The 14,265-nt window shown below is 44.8% G+C and overlaps 1 protein-coding gene across 2 annotated transcripts in view; it reads right to left on the bottom strand.

The window, feature by feature from the left end:
* DNAH2 (dynein axonemal heavy chain 2) overlaps positions 1-14,265 on the bottom strand; it is a 100,216-nt gene that overhangs the window by 12,964 nt on the left and 72,987 nt on the right. For both annotated transcript variants that reach the window (XR_012492034.1, XM_019745158.2), the window contains exons 61-74: positions 13,337-13,547; positions 13,006-13,122; positions 12,692-12,833; positions 11,838-12,007; positions 11,559-11,675; positions 3,208-3,372; positions 2,556-2,681; positions 2,271-2,419; positions 2,131-2,197; positions 1,843-1,993; positions 1,226-1,374; positions 917-1,050; positions 624-768; positions 285-484 (exon numbers count right to left, since the gene is read on the bottom strand). Coding sequence is in view for 1 of the 2 variants with exons in the window: in XM_019745158.2 (XP_019600717.2) it covers positions 285-484; positions 624-768; positions 917-1,050; positions 1,226-1,374; positions 1,843-1,993; positions 2,131-2,197; positions 2,271-2,419; positions 2,556-2,681; positions 3,208-3,372; positions 11,559-11,675; positions 11,838-12,007; positions 12,692-12,833; positions 13,006-13,122; positions 13,337-13,547 (2,043 nt within the window). In the remaining variant the exon portion in view is untranslated. The remainder of the gene's footprint in view (positions 1-284; positions 485-623; positions 769-916; positions 1,051-1,225; positions 1,375-1,842; positions 1,994-2,130; positions 2,198-2,270; positions 2,420-2,555; positions 2,682-3,207; positions 3,373-11,558; positions 11,676-11,837; positions 12,008-12,691; positions 12,834-13,005; positions 13,123-13,336; positions 13,548-14,265) is intronic.

The following is a 14,265-nucleotide window of genomic DNA, read 5'->3' on the forward strand; positions in this document are numbered from 1 at the left end:
TTAACGATTCCCTGTGCTTTATAGGCACGTGACCATTTGAGAAACGCTGGTGTAGTAGACAGTTATATATACAAGTCCGATGTTCAAAAACTGGGAGCAGTCAGCCCACAGGTGATAGTTAGACCATGATAATGGATGAGCTACCCAAGGAAGGTGTATGGGGAGGAAAGCAGGGGACCCCAGATGAGGCATGGGAAAGCACTAAGGCTGAAGTAGCAAGAAGGGTCGGCATTAGAGCCTGCCACGTGGCCTCCTGCCTAGGGCACAAGGGAGGAACCTCAGACCTGTAGACAGCGTAGGTGTGATATTCATTCAGGTAGTCAATGCGGTCCTCCAGCTTGTTGCTACGATGGCTCTTGTCAATGCTGAGGATAAAGAGGCTGATGTAGGCATCCAAAGAGAATTGGTACATGGGGTCGATGCGGCCCATATCATTGAGCACGAAGAACAGGATCGATGCCCGCTGCGCACACGGGCGGTAAGCCTGCAGAGGGGGCAGTCAGGGCCACAGAGGGGCACGGTAAGGGGCAGGGGCTCAGGGAGGAAAGGGGCTTTAAGACAGCACAATTGGAGTCGGATCTTGATGGCTGGCGGGTGCCAGGCTGGAGGGCCCAGGAGCTCACCTCTCTCGCCAAGTCAATGTTGATCTCTGTGGTTTCACTGATCTCCAGCTGCTCAGTCACCTCAGTGGCGGTAATCTTGGAGGTCTGAAGGGCGTTCACCAGCTGCAGGTCATCTAGCAGGGAGCCTGTGGCTTCGTTCAGCAGCCTGAAGGGAAGCCAAGAAGCACATGGATGGAGGGGTTAGGAGCACTGGGCTGGGCGGGGCAGGGACTCCATCAGCCCCCTGGGGTGCTAATTGTGTCTGCTACTAGACCAGTGGGAGGGTGGGACAGAGACGGTAGTCTCACTCTCACCGCAGGATCTCATCCTCCAGCTCCTGGAGCTTCCTCTTGCCGGCAGCAATATTGATGACTAGTGAATCCTTCTGCTCCTCCAGCTCAGGCCGCTCCTTCCGGACTACAATGCCCAGCAGTTGGGCCTCCAGGCCCTGGAAGCACCAGGACTCATGGTGAAAGTCTCATTCCAGTGACCGTCACCCTTTTCAGCCTTTTACACCTCCCGAGCCCATGATCCTCAGCTCCCCAGCACAATCGCAGCCTTTTTCTCGATCCTGCCGAACTCTACAGCACCCTAGTTCAGTCTAGGCAACAGCCCCCACCCACCTGTTCTTTGACTGCAAAGTTGACAATGGTGGTCTTGGCTGAGGTCTCAGGGCTGTAGTGGGGGTTGGAGAGCTTGGTGGTGATGTAGAAACGGAAATTGGTATTGTATTCCACCTCCTTATCTCCAATGCGCATCAGCAGCCGACCACCTGTACACACAGGAGGATCAAGGGCAAGGACCCCATGTGACCAGGTTCCCCAACCGCATCCAGTGGCAGTGACTCAGACTGTGCTAACAGCCCCAGCCCAGGGCTGTCTGAATAGAAGGGCAGGTACCGTGTTTCCCCAAAAATAAGACCTAGCCGGCCCATCAGCTTTAATGCGTCTTTTGGAGCAAACATTAATATAAGACCCAGTCTTATTTTACTATAAGACCAGGTATAATATAATATAATATAATATAATATAATATAATATAATATAATATAATATAATACAATACAATACCGGGTCTTATATTAATTTTTGCTCCAAAAGATGCATTAGAGCTGATGGTCTGGCTAGGTCTTATTTTCGGGGAAACACGATAACTAGAGCACACAGCGCAAGAGCCAGCCCTTTCCTCCCCAGTGTCCTACATGTCTGGTTCCAACCCCACAATAAGCCTGGACCCTGACCAATTCGAGACACAGATTTGTTGAGCACAGGGTTGAGTGTGGGGTCCAGATATTCCTGCACGTTCTGGAGCAGCACTGGGTATCCAAACTGGATGGCCTTTTCCAGGATTCGAAGGTAATCCCTCATCTGCAGATCAATAATCTGGAGGCCCTAGAGAGCAAAGAAAAAAGATGGAAGAAATACTGAGGGATTCCAAGGAAAAAATGGCCCCAGAATAGGACCTCAGGAAGAGACAGGCTTGGGGAGAGATTCCAAGGGGACATAGCCAGCCCCCCTCAGCCTTATACCTGGTTTCCTTCCATGTTCTTGATCCACTTCAGGGCCTGTGCCTGAGGATCAATCATTAGTGCCCACCTGAAGGAGGAAGTGTCCGTCAAAACACAGGTTCTGCCCTTACTCCTCCTCATGCTCCCAGCAGCATCCTTACCTGTTGCCACGGGTGACAATGATGCCATTCTCAGTAGAGAAGGCATCTGAGGGCAACCCTTGGATGTTCCAGTCCCGCACTTTGGTAGGATTGGACAGGAAGTTATCGACGGTGAAGCGAGGTGAGCAAGGAACCTGAAGCTCCCAAATCTGGGTACGGAAGAGTCCTACATTTCAGGATGGAAATCTGAGCCCAGCACCTCCTGCCCTTTCCCAGTAACTCTTATTACTCCCAAAGGCCCTGATCTCAGAGCCCAAGATCTCACTCATCATGCCTGAGCCTCACCTTCCTGATCCAGATCTGGTTGACAATCTCATCCCGATAGTTGGTCAGGAAGGGTCCCATGTAGGACAGGAAGGCAGCTGCTAGGAGACAGTCGCCCACCAGGAACCCCAGGTCCTCCTCCAGGCCCTGGAGGACAGTAGAGGAGGCATAAGCCTGCCTGGGCCCCCAGCACTGGGAAACACATGGAATGCTTTGAAGGCTGGACGCTATCTAGATCAAAGAGTTTCTTTTCCTCTCCTAAATCTTTGTGCCCTGAGAACTCTAACCTGGTTCTAATTACTTTTGAGTTCCCATCTTGGACAGCAATTCTATTTACATTCTGGTGATAAGGCCTCAGCTTTTGATGAAGCCGGGAGCTCACGGAAGGTAAAGACAAGATGCCTCGTGACTGTTTCTATCCAGTCGGTGTGCTATTTAAGGGTCCTCATGCTTTCTAACACGGAAGCAGATCCCTAATGGTACAAAAATCTTTCCTTCCACTCTTCTCACCAAAGTGAGGAAGGGGAGGGGGGAAACTCCCATCCCCCATTCTTAGATGTCCCTACACCCAGGTATCCCCATTTCCCAACTGTTCCTCAACCTAAAGGGCATGGAAGCTCTTGGAACTGGTGGGCAGAGAAGAAGGAGAACCAGGTGGTACAACTTATCTCACCTTTACTGTCTCCTCCCATCGGGCCTTCTCACCAGCCAAGCCTGACACCAACATCCCAGCTCGCTCCAGCTTCAGCTCCATTTCCTCAGACTTCTTGCGAAGCTCCTCCTTCTGTGCCAGCTTCTCATCATACTGTTTCTTCAGCATCTCCAGTTTCTCAGCCACCTGGGAGGGATCAGAGCACAGGGCTTGAGGCCAGATTGTTCTGGGTCCAAATAACCAATCTGCTATTTTGTGGCTGTATGACCTTGAGTAAATTGATCTCTTTGAGCCTCAGTTTCCTCATGTGCAAAATAAGAATGATAACACCTACCTTATAGGGTGTTGTAAGGAGAAAACAAGACAAAATATGTGTGATAAAATGAATTTTCTTTCTTTTCTCTCCTTGAGCCTGGAAACTACTTAGTAATGAAACTCAAGGCTGGGTGGGAGACAACCTCTTGTAGCACAGTAAACCACACAAGATATGTTGGCAAGAGAGGATCAGAAAGCACAAACATGACTGCCACTCCACGCCACAGGTCATACCTAAGGTGGGACTTTGAGAGAAGAAAAAGCTAGAAACGAACCCAGAAACTGCTGGACAGAGGAAGAGGGAATCCATTCAAGGAAAAGGTCCTGGTCCAAGGTCCCACATCAGAGATGGAAACCTGGGAAGACCTTTACCTACTAGAGAAGCCTCCCTCAATTCATTGCCAACCTGTGGGCTCTGTGGAGGTTGGAATATATCACTCAAATCTGAAGTAGAAAACTGATTGCGCCTCTTCCAGCGCCCCATATGTGTGCCTGACTGGTGAACAATAATTGTGTCTGGGTACACACTGTTCCCTGTCCTTTTCATGATGAGGTATATGAGGTTAGAGTTACACTAAGTGCCTGGTACATAATATGCACATCATAAACGTTAATTCCCTATCCTGTTGCCATCCCCACTGGGAGAGGCAGCCTGCAAAAGTACAGAGTGTTCAGATCCTTGCCCTACTTTGCTGAGTGCGCTTCATCTGGTTATTGAAGGATAAATGTGGATTGTAGCACAATACCTAGCACAGAGTAAGCAAGCAGTACCTGGGCCCAACCACTGAGGCTGACTTCTAAGATGGTACAGATAACTCTCCAAGAAATAGTCTTTAAAGCAAGTGGGGGTTCAAAATGTCATCTCCGAGTTACAGGACAGCTTATAGGTCAAGCTGTGGTAGTAATCAGTTAGAAGGTATTAACATCTAAAGAAAGACTGTGTCACTCAGAAGGGGCCACCCAGAGAAAACTCTGGCTAGGGGAAAGGGGCACCCTGGCACCCACACACCTGGGTTGGGTTTAACTTCGATGGAGGCCATGTATCTTTGCCGCATGACACCTGTCATCAGGTTCATGTGACCTCCTTCCTGCACTGAGTGCTAATCATCAGCGACACTAATTACAATCTGGCTTCCCACAGAGCTTAGCCTGTGGGGAGGCAGCCGGCCATTTGATGGTTCTGTATTTCCTTATTTATCTTGCCAGTGGTGTTGTCTCCCCTGTTTTTATTTTTTATACAAGAAATACTCGTGTATGCACAGGGTTAAAACCCTAAGTAATATAATAAAAGGCGTTCTCAATGAAAAGCAACAGTCCTCCAGCCCACCCGTTCCACTTCCAGTCCCATTCTTCAGTAGCAAATTATTCTTTAACTATTCTTATTTCTTCTGGTAGTTAACTCCTTATCTCTGATAGTATGCTTATGCCACTATTTTTCATATATATTAAACTTTCACAGTTTTTGAATTGTTGCAGTTTTAATCTTTTTAATTAAAAATGATTATGAAAAATTAAAAACCTAGGAAAAAGAATAATATAATAAACACCAATATACCCATCACATAGATTTAACAGATGTTGACATTTTGCTGTATTTATTTCATCTACTCGGTTTTTTGCCAAAGTATCTTAAATCACAAACTCATGAAATTCCAGGCCTAAATACTTCATAATGCAGCTCTCTAAAAAAAAAAAAATCATAATCATAACACCATTACCACGCCTAACATTTTTGTCTTTTTCAAAAAAAATTTGTCGTTTTTTGAAAAGTGAATCAACATTCATAAGGAACAAAAACGTACCGTGAAGGATCTGTTTTTCTCCCACTCCTGACCCAGTCCCCAGCCCCAAGCCCCTGCCTGAGAGGGAACCACTATCAACAGTTTCTTGTGTAGCTTTCTAGACAGAGTTCATACACAGAGTCCATTAATTATAAAGAAAATAGAAGCACCACTGAATCCTTCCACCTAGACTAGTGCTCAGCACTTAATAAATATTTCTTGAGTGGATGAATTTTTTCATAAAGATAAATGGTAACATACAACAACACTGTTCTCTACTATTTTTTGCTTGTCTCCAAATCGGTTCTTGTTGAGCTACCTCATTCTTTTCAAAAGCTGCAAAATAATCTTGTGTATGATTGGACCATTTGTACATAACCAGTCTCCTACTGGTAGACATTTGTGTCTTTCCAACATTTTCTATTATTGATGCTGTAATGAATGTCCTTGTAGGGGCATAAGCACATCTTGATGCTAGTTTTTTATTTTAATTTTGTTTACTTTGTGAATAAGCACCTTAAAAATTCAAAAGGCACAAGGTCATAAGAAGTCTTCCTCCCAACTGTGCTCCATCCACCCAGCTCCCTTCTGAAGGTAGCCAATGTGACCTGTTTCTTGAATATCTTTCCAGAGACATTCTCTACATACCGTGTTTCCCCAAAAATAAGACCTAACTGGAAAATAAGCCCTAGCATGATTTTTCAGGATGACATTCCCCTAAACATAAGCCCTAATGCGTTTTTTGGAGCAAAAATTAATATAAGACCCGGTCTTATTTTCGGGGAAACATGGTAGACAGGTGTATTCTATGCTGCTGTTTCCTGGTTTATGAATTTCAGATTATTTCTACTGATTTTATGCTATGATAAATGAAGACTTAATCCCCATACCTCCACACCACCACCCCTTTCTCTCTACTGCCAATAGTTTTAGTTCTTCTAGGTACACTTATAACTTTAACATATTGAACCCTCGCTTTATAATATCTACTACAAAAGCATTGAGCCTGATCTTTCCTTCACCTCCCACACCTGCATCCACCTCCCAACATTTTTAGCTGTGCTTTTATTTTTACACTGTCAAGGTTGATATCTTCCCCACTCAGAAGCCAATCAGTCTTCTGTGCTTTGTCTTTAGGTTGATTATAAAGGTCGAATGCCATAAAGAGCATCAATGTTGTTACGATCTGGGCTGGTGCCCAGTGTGAACAGGGCAGCTGGCTGAGCTGCTTGTGGCTGAGGCACATTTCTGTTACACAGAAAAATGATTATGTGTTTTCTCTTTCAGAAATTCTTACTGGTTGGATTGTCTCTTTTATATCTCTTACGTTTTCTGGTCTTGCTTTGTTTTTGTATTATATTCCTTGACTTTATCCACCCACTCTTCTATTGAATGTTATACTTTGGTCATTTTTAAATTTGCCAGAATTCTTTCTTTTTCTGTTTGAACTTTTTCTCTTACCATCCTAGTTTTGTTTTGTGAATGTCATTTCTTCCTTAATCACTCGCTTATGATACCAATTTTTGGATTAGGTTTGCTTTTCAAGTTCTTCATTGTAGTCTGAATTCTCTCTCGGTTCAGTTTTTCTTCTGGGGTCGTGTTTTGTTATAATTTTTTATCTTGGTCATTCCTTTGCATGTTGGAAGACTTCTTCCACGCCTTTACTCACCCCTTCTCTGGGGGAGGTGCGTGTCTGATCTGATTGGTGAAACTGGAAAGATTAAACTAGGAATGCTCAACAGAGCTCATGCCTTTTCCTTTTAGGGGTGAATACAAGTTCCACTCTGCCTGCCCCAGCAACACCCAAAACTGGGTAAGTCTGTTTGAATAAGGGGTCACTACTAATAGAGCCACTCACCCACAGATATCAGCCACATCCTCCAACTTTGTCTTTAAAGGTGATACTTTGGCCTTTTGTTTTCTTAATTGTTTAGAACCCAGGGATAGGACAAGGCTTCTAGTTCTTGTATCCCCTCAAGAGTATATTTGCAGACCAGAAAACCCATTAAGAAGCTTTGGGTGGGGCTTGTGGTTTCCTGGGCATACTGTGGGGTGCGGACAGGTGTTTTTACTTAGGTGATTTGTAGAGGCTCATGTTAGGCCTGGTGGGTTTTTATACTTGTGTGATTGACTTTTAATTGCTGTCACCTGGGTGAAAGTCTTTAAGCTGACCCCTGCATTATTTTGACCTTGGCAGATGAGTGTGGCTTTATCCATAGGTGAATGGCTGTTTATATAGAAGCAGGACTGTTTAACGCAGGGCAGCTTCAAGGAAACAGGGTTTGGGCAAAAAAAGATGTGGGCTGCAAGGATGGCCTTGACTAAGAGTAGGTGTGTGTGGGGCGGGTGTCTCAGGATAAAGGTTGCTATAGTTACAACACAGAGATGGCCCGATATTGCTGACTAGGTTGAAGTGGGGTTAGATCATTTTTAGGCACTGATAGACCATTAGATTTGCAGCTTTTAAACTGGCAAGGCATTAGGTTTTGTGTGTACTACAGATTTTAGCTTTACATGGTTATTGCCAGGCCTAGGTAGACAGCACTAGATCAGCTGTCCCATTATTCAATTTTCTACTCCAGGCTAAGGAAGCAATTGTGATGGCACTAACTTGAAATCCAGAGGCTTATGGAATGGAAATATTCCATTTGGGTTGAGATTCCAGGTGATACAGTTAGAGTAGAAGGCATGCAGGTATTACCTACACCTTAAGGGAACATCCCTGAACAACTTAGGAGATTCAAAAGGGAGGAAAGCCAGGTCTTGAGACACAAATGGCAGAGAACTTGTTCCCCACAAGGCCCTGGGGCACAGGCTTCAGCAGCATCAATAGCAGCTTCAGTTCACGAATCTTCTGGAAGTAATGTTCTAGTTAGAATAAGAATGGGGACAAGGTAAAAGACCTTCCCCAAGGTGCAGTTTTTGTAGACCTCAGCAATTCCACAAAGAGAGGCAGCAATATTAGCCACTATAGAACAGGACTGACCATATCTGATCACAACACAGAGCACGGAACCCTGAGCTCAAGGTGGGAACTGAAATTAAAAGGATAAACACGGGGTTACCATTTGGGTGATGAAAAATTCTGGGGCTAGATAGTGGTGATGGCTGCACAACATGGCGAATGTACTTAAAACTACTGACTTGTACACTTTAAAATGGTTACAATGGTGAATTTTATGCGCATTTTACCACAATAACCCCCCCTCCAAAAAAGAAGATATATATATGTGGATACCCAAAACCCCCAATACAGCAAATACTTATTGATTGCATTATATCCTTTATATTAGTCTACTGCTGGAGGTTTCTCCCAGTTTAAGTTCACGGGTCATGGTTTCCAGATAACTGACATTCTGGTGAGGCTGAAAGCAAGATTTTCTCCATGTATCCTCATTCCTGAAAATACCAATGAGTTTCTACTCTGGCCTTTGGGGCAATAACAACTGGTTTCTGGGAACATAATTGTATCTGGAAGTCCTGTGTGCCTTTTTAACTCCTTGAATTCTTTTTTATTTTCAAGTGATGCTCATGAGAGACTTGATTTTGAACTAATATAGCCTCTGAAGTCCTACAGGAACCACGTCCATTTCCAGTGAGTGACAGCCCCGATTATAACATAAGGAAACAAGACCCAGATCCTGAGAACCCCTCATCTGAGACTGGGCAGAATAAGAAATTGGGGAGGATGGATTGGGGACTTTAAGAATCTTGGCTTCTAGATTTTTAACTCACAAAAGCAAGATTATTTGATTTCAGATTTTAATTTATTTGGACTTTAGTTTGCAAAGAGATTTCATCTTTGAAATTTAATTTCTCCCTGGGGGTTATATTCAAATTTGTGGAATTTCTATGTATTGTTATTAGTGTAGCATTTTAATGCTGTCAGTTAATCTCACTGCATAATCTCTACTATACTATGTTGGACAATGTGACATATTTGGAATGGGAAATAAGAAAGAAAGTGAATTCTCAGCCTTGAGTACACCATTGCCTTGAAGTAGATTAAAATTCTGTCCTGACCCATTTGAGAGCCTTCTGGGGCAATTTCTAAGCTGGTGGATCATAACCCTTGCTGCATGTCAGAATCCGACCTGTGGAAAACATATTTTCAGGGCCCCAAACAAGTGAGTAATGGTTAAAACTCTACTCAAGCTTTGGATTGTATGCAATATATTTGGGCTCTGGGCCTCTTTCCAGACTTTGGGAGCCTAGAGCTACGTACAGGCTTTCCTACCTCTGACTGGCTCTGACAGGGAAGCTTTCAAAATGCTGATTTCCAGGCTCTGAGAAATCTCTGAGTACCAGAGAGTCGTACTTAGTTGGCCTGGTGGGAAACCCAGCATCAGCACAATGCTCTCTGCAAGCGGGTGAGGAAGCAGGCCTGCTTCTGAGGCGCTATTAAAAGGTGCATTCGGCTCTTATACATCACACTGCCTTTATCAGTAACAAAAGAGAAATTCCAGTTCCCTGTCCACTTACCCTTATCAATTAGGGGTTCTCAAGAGACCTAACTTTGGGTACTCTGTTAATATTTGTCCAGTGAATGACATTGTTGGCAGCTGACCCCAGAGTCCCATTTTTCACATGTGAAGGAAACAACCCCTAATTATTTGGCCCAGGATATGATTCATCCAGGGGTGAGAAAACTTTCCAAATGGGTCACCACACCTGTGATTTTCCAGGCTTGAAAAAGAGAGAGTAAAAGAGTGAAAGTTTCGGGAGAGGTTGGGAGGTGACAATGGCAGCAGGGACGGGGTAACGGAGGAGCGTGTGCAGACAGAAGCCCACTTGCCCCAGCCAGGTTAATTCTGCACGAACAGAATCAGAAGAGGCCTTAAGGGCAGCTTCACTCCTGACAGTAAAGATACTGCAGCAGGAAAAGACCAGATGAACTGTGGTGGCAATGGGCTTAGAGTCAGGAAATGTGGGTTCTAGCCCAGGTCTGTTAGTAATGAGCAAGTCACTTAATCTCACTGAACCTTGAGCTCTTCATCCGATTTGAAGAGGTCAGACCTGGCTGTTCTCCATAGTTAGTTTTGGTTAAAACATTTTGAAGTAGTATGACCAGCTTCAGTTATATAAAAATTTTAAACTTCTATATCGTTAAAGACAGCACCAATAAAGTTGGAGGACAAGTGAAGATTAAATAATTGAAAACAATGAATACATCCATCAAAAAAGAAATGGTTAAATAAATGATGGTATAGCCATCCACTGGAATAGCATGCAGTGATAAAAAGAAAGCAGAAACTTGTTATGTACCAATGTGGAACAATCATCAACATATAGGTAAATAAGATAGGAAGGTGCAGAACAGTGTGTATAATGTAAAAAATTATAACATATATATTATATTATAATTTATATATATAATATATTACGTAATAGAATGTATAATTATATAATATAATAATTATATAATTATATTATAATTATCATAATTATAATTATGATAATTATAAGTAATATAATAATTATATTACTTATAATTATAATTATATAATATGTTATATTATATAATATATACGTATGCTTATATAAGCATAGAACACCCCAGATGGATAAACAAGAATTTGTAATATTGGGAGCTTTCACAGGAGGGGAGCTGGTGGCTAGAAAGCAGAAGATGGGAGGCAGCCTTCTTACTGGATATTCTTTTGTACTTTTTGAATTTTAAGCCATGTGATTGTGTTACCTATTAAATTGATAGAAAAATTAAATAATAGACTGGAAGAATTTTGAACTCTTAATAATAGCACTTTACATTCTGCCTTATTTGAGAGTTGTTTGTACACATATCTTACAGGAAATCACCTCTGGATTGTCTAGCCTGCTCACAATAAATAACCACCTCTGCTCCAAGATGATCCTGTCCCCCCAAGTATTTGCTCAGACACCCTCACATTCTTCCTCGTCCACAGTGATGTCGACACTCTTGCCCTATTCCACCCTATCCCCCCTTTCCAGCGAAGATCAATTTGCCACAGAGATTTCGTCAGTTAATATCTCAGGGCTCATCTCCAGAGGCCATGACAGAGACGGCCAGTTCCCAAGTCACCTTGCCAAGGGCTCCTCAGGGACAGTGCCCTCTCTGCCTTCTGCAATCAGCTTTCTGAGCCAGAGGCAGCCCATCTAAACACGACATAGCGAGGGAGTCAGACAGGACGCGAAGGGAGAGAGGAGGAGAATTAGATGGGAAGAGATGGATGGTAACGAAGCACCCTGGAAATTAGGGAGAAGGACCACTGTAGAAGACACTGGCAGCAGGCTCACCTCCCGCAGCTTCTCCTGGGCCTCAGCCAATGCTGCTTGCTTCTCCTGAAGTTGCGCCAAGGCAGCATTCATTCGGATCCGCTTGGGCTCCACCACCCGATACAGCCGCCCGTACATCTGCAGGGAGACAGCCAGGCTGTGGGGTTGCCCACCCACCCGTTCACCCGCCAGCCATCCTTCCTTCCCACCTGGGTCTTCCATCCCTCCAGCTTTCTCCTGTGTGCACTGCCCTCTTCACAGGCCTGCCTCTGCTCCCCACCCCACCCCGCCACTGCTTACCTCCATGGCCCGTACCCACATGCAGAGGGACTTGGCAGCAAGCGAGACACGGCCGATGATGTCAGGCTGGAAGTCGGGCTGGGCACAGTAGGCCCCGATCTTCTTCAGGACCTTATCTGAGATATTGTCTTTATCAAAGTTGATCAGTGATTTAATGAAGTTCTGTTCCCCTGTGGGATGAAAATTGGGGGTCTCAGCCAGAAGGCCTAACCATCCCCTCCTGGCCCAGGTTTCACGTCCACTGCTTAGGCACAGCCATGTTTTTCCTGGACTCAGTTCCCAAGGCCAGAATATCTGATTTCCACCTGAATTCCTTCTGCTGACCTTGCCCTTTCCTCTAGAACCTCAAAGTCCCCAGGGCCCTCCACAATCTTCCCAGCCTCATCTCCCATCACTTACCTGAACACTCTCACCTGAACCACCCCACCATCACTCTTTCAGGCTTGCAGGCTATATTCTCTCAAGGGAACTCAAAGCAGAGAAAAACCACAAGAATGAAACAGAAAGACTCTTGTTTTCCATTTTCTGATTCTTGTCCTTTTTTTTGGGGGGGGGGAGTTGGGGGGACATAGGCATGCCTGCCTTTGGAGTATGAGATATATTCCAATATCTTTATGACAATTCCCCCCCACCTTTATTTATTTATTTATTTTTGCTTAAATTGAGTTTTCTGTTACTTACAACCAAAGAATATTAACTGATATTTGTCTTTTTTCTACTTCTAGGCTCTATGCTCTCGAGGGTCAGTACAATGCCTCATTCATTTCTCTCTCTGAGTGCCTTCCACATAGCAGATGATTAATAATAAATGGTGGGTGAATTGATGTTAATTATCTCTCGGTTCTCTAGCTTACCTAGCTGCCTCTTGGCCTCTGCCCAAGTGGGCTCATTGCCTCGAAGAATCATGACTGCCTGCATCACTATCTCCACTTGGGCAGGGGGCCGTCCATAAGACTTGATCTCTCCTATATCCTTCTTGTTCAGAGACTCCAGGGCCTGGGAAAAGGGATTTACTTAGGAAGCAGCAGCAGTTAACTCAGGGGGCAAGACAGGTCCTTCATGGAGACAGGACCCAGCGGAGGCATCCCCTCTTCTCCCCAGAACCCCGGGGACTGAGGACAAAGAAGGCCGGCCCTACTCCCTTCCCTGGGCCTTCCCACTGTGATACCCGCATGGCCTCTTCCAGGGCTGGCAATGCCTCTTCTAGATCCTTCTGGGCATTGTCAGCCAGTGCTTGGCACTTCACTTCCTCGATTGCAATCTTCTCACTATTGGCTGTGACGGCCTAGGAATAAAAAGAGGATGAGGGATTTGTCTTCGCCTTGGACAAAAGTGGGGTGACAGTGTTGGTGTTAAGGAGGAAAGATAAAGCTAAAGAAAATTTGGGGAGTGGAATGTGTCTCCCCTGAGGCAGTGACTGATGGGGACCGGGAAGCCTCTGCCCAGTGGATGCTGATCATAGGTAGGCATGAGGGGCGGGCCCATTGTGGATCCCCCACCTTCTGCTGCTCATCCGCTTCCCGCTTCTGCTGCACAATGATGACCAAGTACTCCTCACACTGTTTCTGGAACTCAGCCACCTTTTTCTTGGCATCCTCCAGCTCCAGTGACATCAGTTCCACCTTTTCCCTTGTTTCATCAATCTTAAACAATCCTGTACGCAGCTTATTGGCCTGGTCCAGCAGCTCCTGCCGCTTCTCTGCCAGCAATCTGGGGGACAAAGTAGAATAAGGTCTAGAGAGGGTGGGCTCCCAGAAAGGGGAGTGCCCCAGAAAGTCTCCCTTCCCAGTATGTCTCGGGTCCCTGTCCTCCTTTCCGTTGTCACCACTACCCTCGTCAGTTTTTTATCATTTCCTGCCTGGATCATTGCCAACCGCTTCCTAATTTGTCTTGGTGCTTCCAGAATCTCATCTCTCTGATTTATTCTATACACGACTGTCAATATAAGCTTGCTAGACACTGTTTTTGTCATACCACTTCCCTAATTGAGAATCTTCCACTGTTCCCCACTGTGCAGAAGGCAGGGGTGCTGCAGTGAAACAGAAAACACAAACCTGTCCCAAGGGGGTGGCCATCCCTTATCCCCAGCCTGTTTTTTCATGTGGGAATGAAAGTGGGCTCAGTATTGCCAAAATTTCTGATTTTTAGAGAGAAGCTAGAAATCTGGATTTTTCTAACGCTCCCAATTTTTAATTGTTGGCAACTCATTCAAAAAGTTTTAACATTGTACAAGCCAAAAAAACAAAGTCTATGCAGGATTGTTTTCTGGACAAAATAAGAAAATGCATGTAAAGGGTTTAGCATGGTGACCAGCAAATAGTAAACACAATGTAAGCCTATGGCCCAATGAAGGCAAAGACTTAATTTTGTTAACTGGTATATTGTGAGTATCTAGAATAGTGCCTGCCACATAGTAGGTGCTCTAAAA

This window comes from Rhinolophus sinicus, linkage group LG15, assembly GCF_036562045.2.
Source record: "Rhinolophus sinicus isolate RSC01 linkage group LG15, ASM3656204v1, whole genome shotgun sequence".
NCBI classification, from domain to species: domain Eukaryota; kingdom Metazoa; phylum Chordata; class Mammalia; order Chiroptera; family Rhinolophidae; genus Rhinolophus; species Rhinolophus sinicus.